The 19,631-nt window shown below is 31.2% G+C and overlaps 3 protein-coding genes across 6 annotated transcripts; 2 read left to right on the forward strand and 1 right to left on the reverse strand.

The window, feature by feature from the left end:
• The first annotated feature begins 302 nt into the window (after nt 1–302).
• LOC113391884 (large ribosomal subunit protein uL14) lies at nt 303–2,307 on the forward strand. The gene is made up of 4 exons (XM_026628007.2): nt 303–429; nt 618–701; nt 1,041–1,168; nt 2,086–2,307. Exons 1-4 carry the CDS (start codon nt 417–419, stop codon nt 2,281–2,283), a joined length of 423 nt encoding a protein of 140 aa, XP_026483792.1. The 5' UTR covers nt 303–416; the 3' UTR covers nt 2,284–2,307.
• Nucleotides 2,308–4,874: 2,567 nt separating this feature from the next.
• LOC113391882 (RNA-binding protein 8A) lies at nt 4,875–7,427 on the reverse strand. The gene is made up of 5 exons (XM_026628005.2): nt 7,225–7,427; nt 6,859–6,961; nt 6,411–6,528; nt 5,894–6,007; nt 4,875–5,102 (listed from the first exon to the last, which is right to left on the reverse strand). Exons 1-5 carry the CDS (start codon nt 7,283–7,285, stop codon nt 4,998–5,000), a joined length of 501 nt encoding a protein of 166 aa, XP_026483790.1. The 5' UTR covers nt 7,286–7,427; the 3' UTR covers nt 4,875–4,997.
• A 737-nt stretch (nt 7,428–8,164) lies between these two features.
• Nucleotides 8,165–17,897, forward strand: LOC113391880 (metaxin-2-like). Of its 4 annotated transcripts, XM_064219488.1 has the most exons (11): nt 8,165–8,349; nt 8,466–8,558; nt 8,847–8,953; nt 9,056–9,286; nt 10,729–10,905; nt 12,395–12,456; nt 13,379–13,529; nt 14,512–14,662; nt 15,512–15,944; nt 16,432–16,517; nt 16,767–16,926. In XM_064219488.1, the coding sequence occupies exons 2-11, from the start codon at nt 8,537–8,539 to the stop codon at nt 16,886–16,888; spliced, it is 1,542 nt and encodes a 513-aa protein (XP_064075558.1). In that variant the 5' UTR covers nt 8,165–8,349; nt 8,466–8,536; the 3' UTR covers nt 16,889–16,926. The 4 variants fall into 4 exon arrangements, with proteins under 4 accessions (XP_064075558.1, XP_064075557.1, XP_064075559.1 ...); XM_064219487.1 differs by lacking the exon at nt 8,466–8,558 and having other exon boundaries at nt 8,172–8,349; nt 16,767–16,925; XM_064219489.1 differs by lacking the exons at nt 8,466–8,558; nt 16,432–16,517 and having other exon boundaries at nt 8,172–8,349; nt 16,767–16,908.
• Nucleotides 17,898–19,631: the final 1,734 nt, after the last annotated feature.

The raw sequence follows: 19,631 nt of genomic DNA on the forward strand, positions 1-19,631 counted from the left end.
GTTTAGAAATGCAAACTCCTTGTACTTTACTCTTACTAAAAAATATATACCCTAAATTATTTTTTAAAAGAAAATTATATAGGTAACTATATTAGAAAGATTTATCGATGAAAAATGAAAATGAAATAAAAATTCATATAAAATATTTATACATTTCTGTTTTAATAAAAAAATATATATATCACTAAATTAATTATATGTCATTATTTTAAATTCGAAATATATTTTTTATTGTGTTAATTCATCGTTTTTAAATAAGCTTTTATAATATGGCCTTAAAAAAATACTGAAGTTATAGCTCCAATGCGTTACTAACTTCACAACCTAACTTATTTCTGAACTGCCAAATCGCAATACTCTGCTATGTTCGCATAGAGGTTCTTTCAATTTCCTCTTCAAAAAATTGACACAACAAAATGTCTAAGAGAGGTTCGTGAAAAATAAAATATCCGTTTGAATCTCTTTATATTTAGCGAAAATTGTTCTGTAACGATGTGAAATGTAGATATTGTACGATATATATTGTGAATGCATGTTTATTTCCATTTCTTCTATTATATGTCATGTGTTATGGTAAAGTGAAAGATGTATAAAGAGTGCGTTTTTAATGTTTTAAGGACGTGGTGGTTCCGCGGGAGCGAAGTTCCGTATCTCACTGGGTCTCCCAGTGGGCGCCGTTATTAACTGCGCAGATAACACAGGTAAAATAAGTAGAACTTACTAACTTCATAACCTTACTTTCGAACTACAGTTAGATACATTTTAGTGGATGCACTAGTGATGATGCTAATTTATTAACACATTGTGTTTTGAATCATGATGATATCTTCCTTGGCTGTGTCTGAAGTCATCCAGTTAAATAACAAAAATGTGTGTTGGTTTGAAAAAAATGGAGTCACATTGTTTTGCTCGTGGAGGGAAAAACATTTCGTTTATTTTTCGTATTGATGTCATACCAAACACATTAGTGTCTTGGAAACTTTAATATTACATCTGTAGTTCGATTTTTTAAAAAATTGTCTTTTTATTTTGTGATTAAGGTGCAAAGAACCTGTATGTCATCGCTGTGCAAGGTATCAAGGGTCGCTTGAACAGACTACCAGCAGCCGGATCAGGTGACATGATCGTAGCCACTGTCAAGAAGGGTAAACCAGAACTCAGGAAAAAGGTTTGTATTAATACTGGATATAAAAAAAAAAAATGGCATATACTAAAATTCTCTTTAAATAATAGTAAGTTGAATATTAAAACAATATGAAAAATAAGTAGGTTTGTACTTAATGTTTGAATACTGAGAAAATTCATTCCTTATATAAATGGACAGTGCAATGATATAGAATTTATGAAACAAACAATATTGCTTCTGATAATTTTGTGCAAATTTAACTTAAATAGGAAATCTATATTTCCATAGAATTATAAGGTTATGATAACTGTTTATTCTTGTAATAATAATGACAATACATGTCAGGAATTAATTGTCTCTGTGTCCAGTATTTAAAGTAAATGAAGATTATTGCGCGTTCTAAAAGAATATTGTGATAAAATGCAATGATGATACGCCAATGGTTTCGCTAAATGTATAAACAGATCTGTAGCAAACAGTATGTTGATATTGCCTTGGCTGACTGAGCATTTTTACTCAGGAAAAATAATACAAAAATTTTATTAGTTTTATATTTTACTTGTAACAAGTATAACTAATCCTCACATACATAATATTAAATTTAGAAAATGTTTTTTTTTTAAGACAGTCAGTATAATACTGTCAATCATTAGATATTGTTAAAAAAAATGTAATTAAAATTGTTAAACATATATGTAATATTAGTAAATTATAACATTTCAAGTAATACTATTCTTGTGAGTATTTTTATAGTAAGTTGTTCTAATTTACAAATTAAAATTAAACAATTAAATCTTAGTAAAAGAAAAATTTTTGTTTGTTGAACTTAATGAATTAATATAAAAATAGTCTTTCATAAATTATGTGTCAAGAAATTTTTAGGCACGCGTTTTAAAAAAAATGGGATAGAATGTTGTCTATTAAAGTTGATTGATTTTTGAAACAATCTTTGTTCTTAGGTTATGCCGGCAGTGGTGATCAGGCAGCGGAAACCATTCCGAAGGCGTGATGGGGTGTTTATATACTTTGAAGACAATGCGGGCGTCATAGTGAACAACAAGGGTGAAATGAAGGGTTCAGCTATCACAGGCCCTGTGGCCAAAGAGTGTGCAGATTTGTGGCCTCGTATTGCTTCAAATGCAAGCTCAATAGCTTGAAATTAATATACGGCTAAGGAAAAATATTCGTGTTTTTATTCCAACTTAAATCCTAATAATAAATATATGTCAATAAATAGCACAGCGCCCAGCTGTTGTGGTATAATAACGACTCAATTATATGTATCTTAGTGATTTATTTACTTATACCTTATTATGTCTATTATTAATTATTTCAGTAATCACCATATTATTAAATTACACTGTGAACAATAATTTAAACTTACTAGTTACAGTTTACAACTGACTTCCGATTATTTTGCCATTGAAAAGGTAGGACGCGCCGAAAAGCACAAATTCCTGGCACAATTTTACGCTGTTCGAATATTATAATTTGAAGTGTACTAATTATTGGACTATTTTTTATTTTCATAAAAAAAACGTGTTAACATATATTAATAATGAACATGTTTCGTGAAATGATTTTCTGTTGTGGATTAGTCAATTTCTTCTATCTTAACAACATCAGGCTTATTTTAAATGTATATCAATCTTTGTATGCAATAAGTCCAATAAGTATTGTATGAAAAGATTGAAAAGTATATTTACCTCGAGTCCCAATGACTTATTATATATAACAATTTTTTGTAATATAGAGGATACTGTCAAAGTAGTCTGAAGGGTTATTTATTTATTTATTTAAAAGGTACATCAACATCACACATATTCAGCACTTATAAATAACAGATAAAACAAGAGAAAAAAATTAGGACCTGATATGAGTGACAATTACAGATGTACACAACATTCACACAGAAAAAAAAAAATAAAACTTATTGTCTACCTGTTGAATTTAAGTAATAATTAAAAAAACATATTTATATCTATATAAGTAGTCCAAGTGCAATTAGAATAGGATTTGACCTTTTGGAATCCAGTCGTACTCCGCCCGGTAGCGGTAGCGTAGGCAGAGGTAAAACATTGAAAAGTCAATCACAAAACAATTCCTGTAGTTGAACATACATATATACCATCACCATAAATATAATCTGCTAAAATCTAAATGTAGGTAGCTTTTTGGCTTTGCTAGAGTAGGAAAAATATTTATTAGAAATTGTATTTCTTTGGTCGAGAACCATCATTGTTGATATACTTTGACAAAGTTCAGTTTCATATTCAAAGCGCGCAGACTTAACCACTTAACCGATTTTGATGATTTTGTTACAGAACAAGTTTGAACCCTAGGACGGACTTATAATTACGATATAGAATATTCACCTGTATATCTGTATAATTACCACTATTGAGTTCTTAGTCTTGTTTACATTAACAGCCTGTAAATTTCCCACTGCTGGGCTAAGGTCTCCTCTTCCTTTGAGGAGCAGTTTTGGAGCATATTCCACCACACTGCTCCAATGCGGGTTAGTGGATACACATGTGGCAGAATTTCATTGAAATTAGGCACATGCAAGTTTCCTCACGATGTTTTCCTTCACCGCCCAGCACGAGATGAATTATAAATACAAATTAAGCACATGAAAATTTAGTGGTGCTTGCCTGGGTTTGAATCCGCAATCATAGGTTAAGATGCACGCATTCTAACCACTGGGCTATCTCGGCTTAAAAATAGTCTTGTTTAATGTGATGTAATCCAATTAGTATGGGTGTAAAATAGAAGTTAAGGTACGAAACGTACGTTAATTGATCAATTTGATAACTAGTAAATATAAAGGAAACATCTAAATTGCTTATATTCTATATTTTATTCTTCTATGCTATCTCTAATTTGTCTAGGCATCATTATTAAGGAGTAATATTGATATATATTTAAACGCGTTAAAATGTCGCAATTACTCTTTCGCCTCACATAATCCGATAGAATAGCAAATCGGACACGGCCAGAAAGAGCTTAGACTTAGGATCACTGGCTGTACTTGCGTTCCTAGGAACCGGAATGTAAACACTCGACATCCATAATATAGACTGCTACTGAGAATTGCTAGACAGAAATACTCAATAATTTACTGCCCCGATCCGGGATTTGTAAATAAACTCGGAATTTCTAAATAAATATGATATACAGAAACCCGCTCAGTTTGTTCCGCCGGTTCTTCTTAGGTCCGAGGTATTTACATATTTCCGAACCAGTAGTAAATTTAACTATGAACAAGCAATTGTAACACTTTATTGAATAAAGATATTGTCTAGACCAGAGTGGCCGTCAAATGATACTGGAATAATTGAAAAGGAGGCCATTTTCAGTGTAAGGTTCATTGTTGATAAATAAAAACAAACAATATTATAGAAAGACATATATTACATACATAAGCGATAAGTCTTAGCTTAGATAATGTATTAATTATGCATCACACTTTAAACACGAGTTTTCCTAATTACTACTTAAATATATTCTTTTATATCTTTCATGACTCATAAAAGCAGGTTTTTGTATTTAAGATATGTTGTCTGACAGTGAACCAAAAAGTGAATGTTCAACAAACCAGAAAAATTCACACTTAGGACTCGATTTAATCACCAAACATTAATTAAAAAAAAAAATACTTTCTATAAAATATAAAACTTTTAAAGAAATTCTATCTTGGATAAAAAGTAAAAAGAATAAATTTCTCGACAATTTAAATTTTCAAATGAAATCTTTTTCTGTGTTAATTTATTGATATAGTAACATTAACAAGATATTGAATCTATTTACATTTAATAAGTTCAGATACTTTAAAGTGCGATACATAACAAGAGTTAAAATATAATATTGACTATCGTCGTTTCTTGTGAGTTTTAGTCGGCCCCTTCACGAAGCACCAATCTACTGATATCGCCTGTCCGAGAATATCAGCTCCATCAAGAGCCTCACGTGCACTCTGCAGGAAAAATATAACAAAGAATTTCATCAATTGCACTTAAGACATAATGTTTCATAAGATCCTTATTGTTTTGAACTAATAGCTCTGCTGACTGCTTTATTATATACATGAAACAGTTGTTGAATAATATCTATATAAAACAATACTATTCCAATTATTAATATCCAATTTATTTTTACTTCAAGTTCTACTAGCTTGTCTATATTTAAAGTGCATTATTTCTCAAATTTTTTAACAAATACCAGATTCAATGATGATCTGACAATTCAAGTCAAAGTTGTTCATTTATCTTTTCTCTTCCAGCCATTGGAATTGATTAATATATAAATATATATCTACATAATAGAGAAGCTGCTAAGCCTATTTATATCATAATAAAATATATAATTATAACATTTGAAAATGAAATATTTCTGATGCAAAGTAGCTTCTGTCACATGTACCAAAGTGAAGTGGCAGTAATTGTCAGATAAGGATAACGCATTATGTCGCCTCAAGGCCGCCTTTCCTCTCTTTCTTAAATTGTGTCTGTTTTATTGCTATGGTTTTAATTCGCAGAGGATTTGACAACATTTTATTTCTTGTTATTTAATGATTCCCACACATTAACTTATTTAGTAGTGTCTGTTCTTAAATATATAATATAAAGCAAAAGCAACTTCATTCCAAACAGGTGTCCCACAAAACATCTCGCTTTTTTTAAATTTTATTCCAGTGTAATGGCAAATATAAAATACATTTTATAATAATGATAATGTTACTAAAGTATTATCTACAATTAAACTTACAGCTGCTTGTTTGTATGTCTCATATTCAACTAAAGCGTAGCCCTTAAGGAAACCGGTGCGCCGATCAAGGTTCAAATGAATGTTTTTGATTTCTCCAAACTCTGAGAACTGGTTCTATAAAAATAAAAAAATATTTATTGATATTAGTTTTTCAAATCCATTCTATCATTAATAATGGCTTATTTATTGTGTAGCTGATATGTTGAAAGGCTAAAACATTTTAGCAGAAGATTACACATTCAAACCTGGGGTCAAAAGTTCCTAAATTGAATATTTTGGGACATGTTTAATTTGCACATATAATTCATCTTGTGCTTGAAGATGAGGAAAAATTTGGTGAGGAAACCTACATATGTCAGAAGACATGTTTCAAGTAAGTATCTCTCAAACCACATAAAAGCAGTATGATGGAATAAGTTCCAAGCCTTCTTCTCAGAAGTAAAAGCCTTAGTCCAGCAGTGGGCTATTTACAGGCAGTTAGTTAATTCATATAGTTGGGACATGTTTTTAGTAATACCTGTATATCTTCTTCCTGGGCTTCCTCGTGTACATTGCTCACAAATAGGATCCAACCTTCTACCGACCTTTGTGGTCCAGGTGTGTTACCATCTCCTTCTGGAGCAAGACTGTCATATCTAGAAACAAACATATATACATACATACAATTAAATAATATGTGCATTATAATTATTAATTTATACTCTTAAAAATAAATAGATATGTAACTTATATAATATTAATAATCATTAACAGAATAGTTGTATGTTAGGTGCCTTTGCCTATGTTCGTATATTTATATTATAAGTTTAATTGTATTTTTTCACAGATCATATGTAACTTCCCTTTAATCATATTATTCTAAAAATGGGTCAACCTGAAAATAATGTCTTATGGCATAATGTAAGACAGTCTTTGCATACATTTTTCTGGTCTTAATTATTAGTTATTGCTATAATTTTTCATACCTTCCCCTATTGCCTCTTTCAGAGCCACCGCCGCCGCCAGATTCAGTTCCAAAACCACGACCTTTACGTTTTCGCGCCTTTTCTTTCAAACGTGCGATACCCTCTTAAAAATAAAATATATTAATGTTATTAAGATTCGTATAAATTGGAAAGCGATCGAGTGTTCTGATTGAGTGATTCAAACATAACCTACTTTTCACTATTTATTGTAAAATGAAAGCTTTGTATCAGAAACGAATATCTTCTTTTGTCTTTAACATATATTATTTTGAGATATAAGCATACTGTACGACGTAATAATTATTAAAAACATTAAAAATTAACATCTAACAGTAATTTATACGAAGGTACGCTCAGGTTACTTACGTTCACCATCCTCATCGACTTCAAACTCCTCCGAATTCTCGATATCAAGAACATCTGCCATATTGCCTAATATAAATGTAAATACGAAGTATTTTACAATTTAGCGTGAATTATTTGCTTAAATAACTTTATTCAGTATTTTTTATTTATAACAATTATTTTGTGGTTGTTTGACACGCTAAAGTGAAAACAGATTATATTATACAGTATTTGTTTATAATACAGATAATAATACCCTATTTATAGTTATGTTTGTAATAAGTAATAATTTTTTTGTTTGTTATTTATTATTAATAGTCAGAATATTTTAATTTAATTTACACAAATTAATTTAAATTAAAAGTTTCTGAATAAAGATGGATTAGGATTGAAAAGATCGACATTCTGTAGACATTGAATGATAGAAAATAAAAAATCTTCCGCCGTCATTCTTAATTTTCAAAAATGATATTTTAATAATTTTAAAATAGCACATAAATTTTAAAAATGAGTGTATTTAACATATGGACAAATGAAATTAAAGAACCGAAACTAAAATCATGTTTATCGTATAACGACTCATTTAAATCTTCGGTAAAAACTTCTAGATCTTCATCTCCTCAAAGTAGAATCGGTGAAGCAATTCTTAACAACTATAGCGAACTTATTCGATCTAAATCAAATGTATCTGATGAAAGGCAAACAGAAGCACTGGATAAGCCTTTCGACTTTTGTGATGATGAAGAGTTTGCGTTTGGAATAAATTTATTGAATAATAATATAGCATGTGTGGGTGATAATATAACAAAACTTATTCAAATGGGTAAGTGACATTTTTTAAATTAAAAATAGATTTAAAACATTTTGCTTAAAATAATTTATTAGTTTAATTTTCAAAGTTGAACTTTTTACTGTTTGTTGGCAACTGGCAATGTTTATAATGCCGATGTCAGATTCAATTATAGAAACTAGAATACTTAGATTTGTCAATTTGTCTGTCAACCTGCCAATTGCCAAAGGTTTTCTCGTGCTCGTTCTTTAATTTTAAAGTTGAATTAAAATACAAATAATTAATAACAAAGTTATTGTAACTTAAAATCATGCCAGAAGTATCTCTTAAAGACACTATTATCACATCGCTGAACGGTATGTATTATACTTACAGTGCTTTATCTTATTTCGTCATTATTTACATTCAATTGTATTACATAATATTGTTTTCTACTATATTTAAATACTTTGACACCATTATTTAATTATAGATGCAGGGCGCCCTAAATAATTATGAAGTGATTGTTCATGCTTACAACATTGTGATCTTTTTTTAGTAAAAATGTTCAATGATTTCGAATTTGGTATTTATTGAGTTTTAAACTGAGTGATAATACGTAAATAATAAAAGTAGTGTATAGAAAGTGTGCCTAATATGTTTTTTATATATATGTAATAACCCTTATCAAAAAGCTCTTAATGACAGAGTATGTTTTCATATGAATAATATTTTTTTATTATTATTATAATGTAAAAGTGTTTTTTTTTCTTAAATAATTATGTTTGTATTAGTGACTAAGGTAGAAATTAGATTGTCTTAAATTATATATATTTTCATCATCATCTCATAAATTATTTTGTTAACATTGCAGCACAAGAACCATGGCCAGACAATGTGAAATTGTTCCAACCTTATGAGGTGGAGCAAATCTTGCTCCCGGATAATGCTAGCTGTTTAGCAGTTCAAGCTTTCTTAAAGGTAATTTAAGAGTTATATACAAAGTAATAATTTTTATTACATTTTTTAATGTAATACACACTAATATTGACAGGCCACTTAATCTTTAATAACAATTTCCAGATGTGTAATCTACCGTTTGAAGTTGAAATGCGGTGGAATGCAGAGTTCATGTCACCATCTGGTCGTGTACCATTCATAAAGTGTGGAGCATTCGTTGTGTCAGAGCTGGAGCCGATTGTGCAGTTTGCTGCCAATAAGGGTGTGACGCTATGTTCTAAACTATCAACTGAGGAGAGGGCTGAGATGAGAGCTTATATGAGTCTCATTACCAATGTTCTGGTTAATGCTGAGGTATGTATATTTTTAAGTAAGTCAAGTTCTAGTTTGACTGGCTAATAGACAATTTGATTATATGCATTTAATGAAATATTTAACATTATTTTCATTGCTGCGGAGGTCTAGAAGGAAGGTTATAACATCTGATAAAGAGATGTTGGACTCGAACCCTGGGTCGAATCAATAGATTTTGTGTTTTCTGCCTAATTAGCATGGCAGAGTCTAGAAATAAATAGTGATTAAACTTATATCCTCCAGAGATCATATATTTCCATAGGATTTAAGATATTACTGACCTTTCAATTGTAGTATCACTCTTGATGAGCAAATTGCTCTTGCAGTTAGATGTTTGAGTAATTAATTATTAAGGTACTATTAGAGTGAAAATGAAAGAGTGTTTAAAAATATTTTAAAAATGCTAGGTTAAAACCTATCAATCTATAGTTAGTTGCATTAGAATGTCTTGATCGTCAAAATGCAACGCCTTTTGAAAAAGGAATTGTTATATTATGATAAACATACATCCAATGCCCATCATTAAAACATTACAAATATCTCTTTATATTTAATCAAAGGTAACACTCAAGATTTTATACTACAGCAATTTCCTATTGTGTCTTGTAGGAAATGTCTTGTTATTAAATTTTAATTAAATGTAGATAAGAGTTAAAACTTCGAAGACATGAGGTTCACTCTAAATTTTGCAATAATTTAGTTTGAATTTACCTATCTTAAATTATCAAAGGTATGTTTAACTTTGTCCGATTACTCCATTCAATGTATCTATTTTCATACTGCAAAAAAGAGTGGTCTGCTCTATTTATAATATTGAAGCTCGAGACTCCCTTTAGGATGTTTTTAATAAAGTGGATACACCTAAGTACAGAAGTAGCCGAGATGGCCCAGTGGTTAGAACGCGTGCATCTTAACCGATGATTTCGGGTTCAAACCCAGGCAGGCACCACTGAATTTTCATGTGCTTAATTTGTGTTTATAATTCATCTCGTGCTCGGCGGTGAAGGAAAACATCGTGAGAAAACCTGCATGTGTCTAATTTCAACGTAATTCAGCCACATGTGTATTCCGCCAACCCGCACTGGAGCAGCGTCGTGGAATATGCTCTAAACCTTCTCCTCAAAGGGAGAGGAGGCCTTTAACCCAGCAGTGCTAATGCTAAAAACCTAAGTACAGGTGCTTCGCAATATTTCTACAACAATATTCTGTATACTCAAAATAATATAAATCTTAACAAAAGAAACAGTGACAATCATTGTTTAAATAGACACGAGGAGGATGATAAACTAATAACACCTAGTTTGGGACTTCCTGATGAGCCGGTAGTAGCTTTACATCTAATTCAACACTAACATGACGATCAATATTTTTAAAATACCAAGGTACCAACTAAATAACTTTTAATTTATATATAAATTATATAATTTATACCCATTCCACAGCTATACATATCGTGGGTAGATCAAGAAACATTCAATACGGTGACGCGCGTGCGCAACTCGTCGGTGTATCCCTGGCCATTGGGTTGGTTACAGACCAGGTCTAAGCGCTCTAGCGTTATAAAACGATTGAAAGCGTTACACTGGAACGATAAAACATTGGACCAAGTGTTGGCAGATGTGAGTATTGAGTTACTTTAAGTATTTTAATCTCTAATGTATGAATGTCTATTCCGATGGCAGCAGGAGTAAAGATAAACAAACTGTAGATTTAGTTCTTGACTGATACATGTTTACTTATAATATACTAGTTGTCACTCGCGGTTTCGCTTGCGTTTTAGGGGTTGGTTGTTAGGTGTTAGGTTTAAATAAGTAGCCTATGTCTTTTCTTGGGGTTCAACCTTGGTTCATACCAAATTCCATCAAAATTGGTTGAGTAGTTTGGTCGAGAAATTGCAACAGTAAAATATTATTTATAATATTTGTATAAAATTTAATAATTATAATATAATGATCAGAAAGTGTGGAGCCAATGGTTTTTGACTTTCAGGCAAAATAAAATGATATATAATTTTATTTAACTAACATAACCTTGTATTTCAAATGTTGGAAAATAGAAACTAATGAGTCTTGCTGGTTTTTCTCAGTAGAATCTACACTCCGAACTGGTGGGTAGCTTTAGACTATAATCAATCAATGACAGGAGTCCGAAACTAATAGCCTATTTGCTCTTGTCAAAAAAAATTATAGGATTTCGTTGCAGAAGAAAAAATCAGAGCGTTTGGAAGATTATTTAGGTGGCTTTATTTATTCTCTGAGTACTGTTTTGCTTCCTCTAACACAGTTTTCATAGTATCTGACTAAACACATCAAATGAAAACAAAAGTTTTGCTCGTTCAGTACAGTCTATATTGCTTGATAATCTTTTATTTTTAACCGACTTAAAAAAAAGTTTATCTGTTCGTCATGTATGTATGTAACATTGTTACAATTGTATTATATTTTACTATGATGATCCATTTAGGCTTTTACACACGTGTGCTTAATTTCGTAAGTGTATGTTTGTCCACGAATTTCTCGAAAACTAAAAGTCGTATCGAGATGATCCTTGTTAAGTAGTTCAATATAATAACATGTTTTAAAGTTTAGTATGAAGTAATTTAAAAAGTTCTTACTGATTTTCTGTCGGCGTTAATTTTTTTAATAATCAATTTAATTTAATCAAAACTTGAAATAAAAATCATCTTTATACTATTTAGTATCGAAAAATCATCGGATATTTTTAATCAGATTCAGTTTTATGTAGATAAACATAAACATAACATAATCAGCCTGTAAATTTCCCACTGCTGGGCTAAGGCCTCCTCTCCCGTTGAGGAGAAGGTATGGAGCATATTCCACCACGCTGCTCCAATGCGGATTGGTGGAATACACATGTGGCAGAATTTCGTTGAAATTACACACATGCAGGTTTCCTCACGATGTTTTCCTTCACCGCCGAGCACGAGATGAATTATAAACACAAATTAAGCACATGAAAATTCAGTGGTGCCTGCCTGGGTTTGAACCCGAAATCATCGGTTAAGATGGACGCGTTCTAACCACTGGGCCATCTCGGCTCCTCAGCAGTTTTATGTATGTTTATAAATATAAATTTAATATACTTCAGGTTGAACAGTGCTGCAACTCGCTGAGCCAACGTTTAGGTGACAGAGACTACTTCTTTGGAACGTGAGTAAATTTCTGTTGATTTACTTCTAAGTATTACAAAACTAAAACTATCTGCCATTTTGCATATATAATGTATTCGATTCAGACTACATAAAGCATTGATGCATCCGAAGCATCAATTCTTACGTGCCTGTTCAGCTATTGTGCACTGGACATGTGTTTTGATCATTGGCTGGGCGGTGGTGACCACTTACCACCGGGTGGCCTATTTGCCCGTCCACCTAACTATTACATTAAAAAATTAATATCATCTTAATCGGGGACGAGGAAGTAATTTTCAACAAGAGTCAGTAAAACCGCGTTGAGTAAATAGTAATATATATATATTTAGATTATATATCAAGGGGGTGTACGTAATGGCTTGAATCAGAAATAAAAGGTCGTAAATGGTTTCTTCTTGCTTGCATCTTGTATTCTTTGAAGCATATGTCTTTGTCAAAATTGGTTATAAATTTATATTGTATAATCTAACTACTGAGTTTCTTGTTCTCGGTAAAATGTACATTCCGAATCGGTGGTAGCTTCACTTAATATAGGTTTTTAAATGATGATTCAATAGTGCTTGTAAAAGACTAAAGTATACTTTGATTTTTGATTCACTTCGAGAAAATCCACGTAAAGTTATAATCGGCGTGCGAGGGTTTGATTCTCTTGTTTACAAAAGATTTTAGTGTGCGTAAGACGGCTAAGAGCAAAGCAAAAAAATACAAGTTATATTATATATATATTTTTTTGTATATGGAGGGATGACTTCGTGAGATAATATATCTCTAAAGTTTTTTCTCATATCTCACTACATGGTAGATTTTATCGACAAATAGTAGTGGAAATTTTACTATTAAGAATCATAGAGTATAAGTCAAAATACTGCATCCCTTGCTCCTTGTATCCCATCCTATATCCCAATGTATCCTGTGCCCAGACCAACCCCATTGGACGCTCTAATATACGGGCACATGAAGGCGTTACTGTCAGCCACTGGTCCGAAAGCGGCTCTCATGATTAAACCAATCACGAATGCGCTGTTGAGACATTTCCTGAGGATGTCTAATATTACGCAAATGAAATTGACGGTACGTATATTTTTTGAAACTAAGGCTACATTCAAAACTCTTTTATTGGATACCGTTTTATTTCTATTCGTCAATGGTCTATGTAGTTGTAAGTGCGAGTTCACACACACTATAGTATCCGTCTTCAGTAAACACACATTCCGTTGCGTTATTTTTGACGGCTGCATCATAAAATAGTATGAAAATACCACCTGTGTGGATGACTGTCGCGCAGAGTTGTTAATGTTTAGAGCGATCGATTAATTTTGTATGAAAGTAAAAACTGATGAATTATTATAAGTTATAAAACAAATGATATGTTTTTTTTTTTTTTTTTAGTTACTTTATTAGTCGTGCGAAAAGAGTAGTAGTAGTAAGTAGAGTTGATACAATTGATTATATTAAATATAGTACTACTCTCAGTAATCCGACGTGGTGTTTTATGAATATGTTGTGTAACTGAGTATTGACATTGACTTAGTATGGTCCGGATTTTTAGGACTACTTTGTAAAATACAAAGAACTTGGGAGTTGTCAGGAAACGAGAATTTATGAGTGGCACACACATATCTTAAATCGGATGTCGTCGGAATATCTTTAACTTTACGGTAACTAGTCTGTGAAGAAAAAGATGAAGCGAATATGGTACAGATTCCGATATCATAATCATTTCATCTCTTTCTCTCTAACCGTACAATGTAAAGTTAAACAAAGACAGGGTGACATCTGAAATCGGATGTAAACATCGCTATTCAATATAAATATCCGTTTCATAACCGATGTCATAATAATCAGATATCGCCCATGCCTAGTGGCAACACTTGACAATGCATCGTAAAAGCGTTCAAAGTAACATTCCAATGGCAAGAGGAGTCGATGGTCGAGATCTATACGACAATACTGCATTAAATAGTTAGATGAGGTCCGTATTACTGAGAGTCTGCTCCAGTGTAGGTTGCTCATTATTTCCTACTCTCCAAATATCGATTTACCCTATCCCCAGCCCCAGGAAGAGTATCTTGTGACCCAGGGATGCCAGTTATGTGTGAGACGTCGTGTATCTCCAGTACGCAGTCTGTCGAGGGTGAAACGTTCTAAGATGTGCATTAGAAAGTCGAGCCGGGATAACTTGGGATGTAATAAGGATGTCTTTGGTTAATATATTTTTATTATCTTAAATATAACTAGTTACCACTACGTTTAGGCGTTTCTGTAAGTTAATATTTACAAATCTTGTGAGTATTTAGAAAAGAGAAGGGATATTTACTTGTTAGATAAGAGAACCAAGTAGGTATATAAATAATGTTTTATTTTTTATGTACCTATGATACTTAGGCGAAAGTATTTAAAAGACATACTTAATTTTTTTAGTAACTAAAGCACTTAAAGAGAATGAACAAAGTTATTATATTTTTTTTTTACTTTACTCATAGTCCTAGTATCTCTAGTTTTAAAATGTATCTCGGAATAGTATAAACTTCAGTAGCTAACTAGTAGTAAAAAGGCCAAGTTGGTCCAGTGTGTGTGCATCTTAACCGATGATTTCGGGTTCAAACCCAGGCAAGCTCCACTGAATTTTCATGTGAGGTGAAGGAAAACATCGCGAGGATACCTGCCTGTGTCTAATTACGACGAAATTCTGTCACATGTGTATTCCAAGCAGCATTAGAGCAGCTTGTTGGAATATGCTCCAAACCTTCTCCTCAAAGGGAGAGGAGGCCTTAGTCCAGCAGTGGGAAATTTACAGGCTGTTAATGTAGTAGCTAACGGTAGTTACTTATTGACGTATACGACGTTCTTCTGTCGCCGGTTCTCAGGTCCGAGGTATTAATTACCGAACCGGTGTTAGATTATTGACCATCAATAAGCAAGTGTAACACTTCTATATTGTTCCATTTTAAATAGTCTTAACAGCATTTGAATCGGACAATGCATATTCGTCTCAAAATATTAGTTAGTCTAACAGTAAATTACTTTTAACAGTTGTAATTTAACTTAAACAGGTTTTAAACCATTCGCGTCAAAACAAATAATAATAATGACGTCAAACGAAGGAAAATTAACATGCGAATATAGTACAAAACGGAACGTAGTATTGAACGAAGCGAATAAATTTGTTATCGATATCGTAGATGAACTTATCGATAAAGTCGATGAAATAACAGAGAATAAATACAAAGAAATCGAAAAGAATGATTTCGAAGTTATAGCATATCCGAATGAAAATTTCGATATAGAAAGGAAAGTCAACGAATTGGATACCATCGATGAAACTGGGACCGACGTCACAGTTTCTGATTTAGAGGAGGAGGAGATAAAAGTTATCGATAGCGTCGTCGATAGTGACGTAATATTGGATACGGAAACTCTTGTTGATTCCGAAGTTGTTATTGATTCAGATATGAGAAGGAGTTCCGAAAATTTCATGGATTCTAGGTAATTCTTTAAATCTAAATGTTTGCGAATCTTATGTGACTGTGGAAAGGTAACATAGGTGATGAAATGATGCCTTTATGGTTATTTTGTCGATTTGCTGAAAAAGTTTAAATTTTGCAATGGTTTTTTTGATCTTGTCTAGTAACTTCCTTAATACTTAGTGCAAAACTTTGCTAACGTTATAAGTAGTCGGAAGTAATATTATCTAATTAATATTATAAAACAAAGTACCCCAACGACTCCGTCTGTCCGTTTGTCTGAACGTGATAAATACAAAAACTTCGTTCGGTAAGTGTTTTTAATGAGAAAAACTTCATAACTTGATGAAATATGAAAATGTCGGAAAAATCATACCGACTTGATGCTTTACTGACGTTCATAATGGACTATTTTGTATAATACTATATAAATGTTTTATGTAGAACCTTATTGTATCTGTGAAGCCGGTACAGGTAGCCAGTAATAATACTTATTATAATATTAACAGCAATGATTACATGCGGGAAGTAAATAATTATACAACTCAATCTTCAAGCGGTTCTAATGCAAGGATGTCTGGTGGAGTAGCAAGAGGTTTTCTTTTTAATTTTGTTATTTTTTTAACGCTTGTAACATTTTGATTATTTTTTTTTCATCTATGGTAACACTTATGAATAATTGATCACAAAACAATTATACAATCTATATAAAATAACTAAAAACAGTTTCAAGTCTAAGTCTAAATTTATCATATTGCATAATTTATGAATAGATATATTTAATTTATTAAAAAAAATACTATTTTATTATAAAGGACAGGTTTAATCTTTGATAAATTTTTAGATCCGATTATGACTGTAAAAGTGCCGAGTAACAATCGCATAAGTATTGAAAGCCTTTTGAAATTCATGAGTAGACAAAGCCCAGTTTATAATCCTTATCATGAAGATGTACAACTTGATTAATATTCTACATGGCAACATTTGGTATTTTATTTTTCATCTTGAAATTGACAACATTATCTGTAAACAGAATTAAAAATGTAAAAATTAACAAATAAATTTTATAGTAACGATACAATTATTTTTGTTTTATTTATGCGAAATGGCAGATGAATATTTTTTTATTTTTAATACAACAGGATGTTTCGATATTGATGTGTGTAATTTTTTTTTCTAAATATCTAAGTGTTTGAATGTACTTATGACGTTCTTTATAAGTATATTAGGCATGGGTAAAAACAGACGAATTTGTCGTGGACGAAAGGTCACCCGATGGTAAGTGGTGAGATACTGACATTGTAAAAAATAATAAGCCTACACAGGGCTAATTTAATTCCCCACCCGCCTTTCAAATACTTTGGACCGGCGCTTAGTGGCTCGGCGGAGCGGGAGTGCTCAAGTCTTCCTATCGCCCCGTTAGGTGAGCACTGGCCCTAACTATTTGGCGCGTAAAACTGCCAAGTGGGTGGTGCCTACATCGTCTGGATATATGTATATAAATTTAATTAAAACTAATCTAATAATATTTTGAACAGTCCAACAGAACTCGACGCTCTTGTATTCGGTCACGTGTTCACAATCATCACGACGCGACTGCCTTGTCGCAAGCTCGCGGACACAGTCCGGCGTCACGAGACGCTTGTCGCACTCGCAAAGCGCATCGACGAACAATACTTCAAGCGGCCATAGCGCGAGATTTTCAAGGACATCTCCACCGTCTTTAGAAGTCCTTGAAATTTCTCTGAACTGTCATTGTGTTTATCTTGAATAGACAATGTTTTTCATTCCCAGTAATGGATACCAAAAAATCTAAAGTTGCTTAAGTTTATTTTTATAACGGCCAGTTCTATTCCTTTTGTGGCCTTTCTTGACATTAATACTGTAAAATATTTTTTACAGACCATAAATAGAAACGTCAAAATAACGGCAATGTTTATTATTAATAGTCTGTTGTTTAATTTAAGTTAAAGGAAGTGACTATGCGTTTGTTTTTTACAAATAATATATTTATGTACATCGATCTACTTTTGTAGTTATAATCAAAAAGTATTTCTTTTTTGTGTGAAATAGATATGCACCGGTTTTAAAGCAAAGAGTTGGTAAAGTAATACTTATTTTCGCTGTTGTATGTAGTTAGTGTGAAATTTTATTATAAGAGCTATTTTTAGAATTATTTTTAATTAGTAGGCTTTTATTATGTAAGTATTATAGATAATATTATGTCAAAGGAATGAATTTAACAAATTAGCTGATATATTTGTCATTCAAAAATTAATGAACGAATGAATGGGAAAACTAAGTTATTACTAAAATAGAGGTCGCTCTGTATAATTCGTAACTATTCGTTAAAAATATATGTGTTAGGTACAACTATTATTGGATTTTTAATAAAAGTATCTAATATGTATTCAGAATTATTTAAAAGAAACATAACAAGTATAATTACTTAAATCATAGTGAATTATTGGTAACTTGAAATATGCTTAAAATATATCACTGTGTAGTCCTAATAGTCTTGGTGTTGCTAGTAATATTCATTCGATATAAATTTTATTGTAAAATTATAATAATCATATAAATGATTTTTCTACCTTCGTCTATCATTTAATTAAATAAATTTAAAAATTAGTTTTTACGTACACTATATTTCAATAGCAGGAGGAGTAACGATAAACTAATCTCAAATTGCTAAAAGCTCATTTATCTATTTATTTATATTAAATTGAATTTTGCTTTAATAATTTTGTTTATTGGCCAACGTTCAAATAGCCAATTTTTTTCATAAATCCACAGTGAATACCACATATTAGATCTCGACCAATGAAATCATGTAAATTCAAGGTCAATCCTGTTTATTGATAAATACTCGTCTCCTTAACTCATCCTGCCATTGGAATCGGCAATAGTTTTTAATTTTTGTTTTTTTTTCTAGGAAAATAAATATTAATATTGAATTTATTAATATTATAATTTATTGCACAAAAATAGATTTATAATAACATATCCAATTAAATGTAAATGACATTACACAAACTATTAAAAATTAAGTATAGTATAATAATATTTTTATAAAGTAAATTTATGTTTACTTTAATAAGTACATATATATTAAAAATTATATGTTTAATTGCATAAATTGTATCTATATGTAGATAAACTATTTGTAAATAACAACTCTAAAAGCATTTATTCTGTATATAATACTTTATAGTTCAATCAATTATAACTCGAAGGATTTTGTGTAAAAGAAAAGAAAAGGAGCTTGTTTCAACATTAAATTCAAAATTAATCCGCTTTTTCACTTGATTTTACTTTACTGTATTATACCTAAAGTAATTATATTATAGTTCGTAGGTAATATAATAAATATTTTTAATCTATATTAGAACGCTTCAATAGTTGTCTCTATTTAGTTAGGACTTACAAATCTATATATTGTATTAGCGTACTTCTTAAATGGTTAACTAATTAAATTAACAATATTTGCGTTAAAATATTTTCATTGTTAAAGTAACTAATATTTTATCTTCAGACGTGTCTCACCGAGAATGGATTGAGCGTGCTGTCCGCTTTTCTGACATAAACAAGAAATCGTGAGAGCGTTTCATTCATCAATTGTATGCGCTTCTATATTTAAAAATCTAGAAATACCAGTATTGGTCGCACATACTTTCGAAAGAATAGTAAATTTTGTGAGATTATCTCG

Source organism: Vanessa tameamea, chromosome 28, assembly GCF_037043105.1.
Source record: "Vanessa tameamea isolate UH-Manoa-2023 chromosome 28, ilVanTame1 primary haplotype, whole genome shotgun sequence".
Classification (NCBI taxonomy): domain Eukaryota; kingdom Metazoa; phylum Arthropoda; class Insecta; order Lepidoptera; family Nymphalidae; genus Vanessa; species Vanessa tameamea.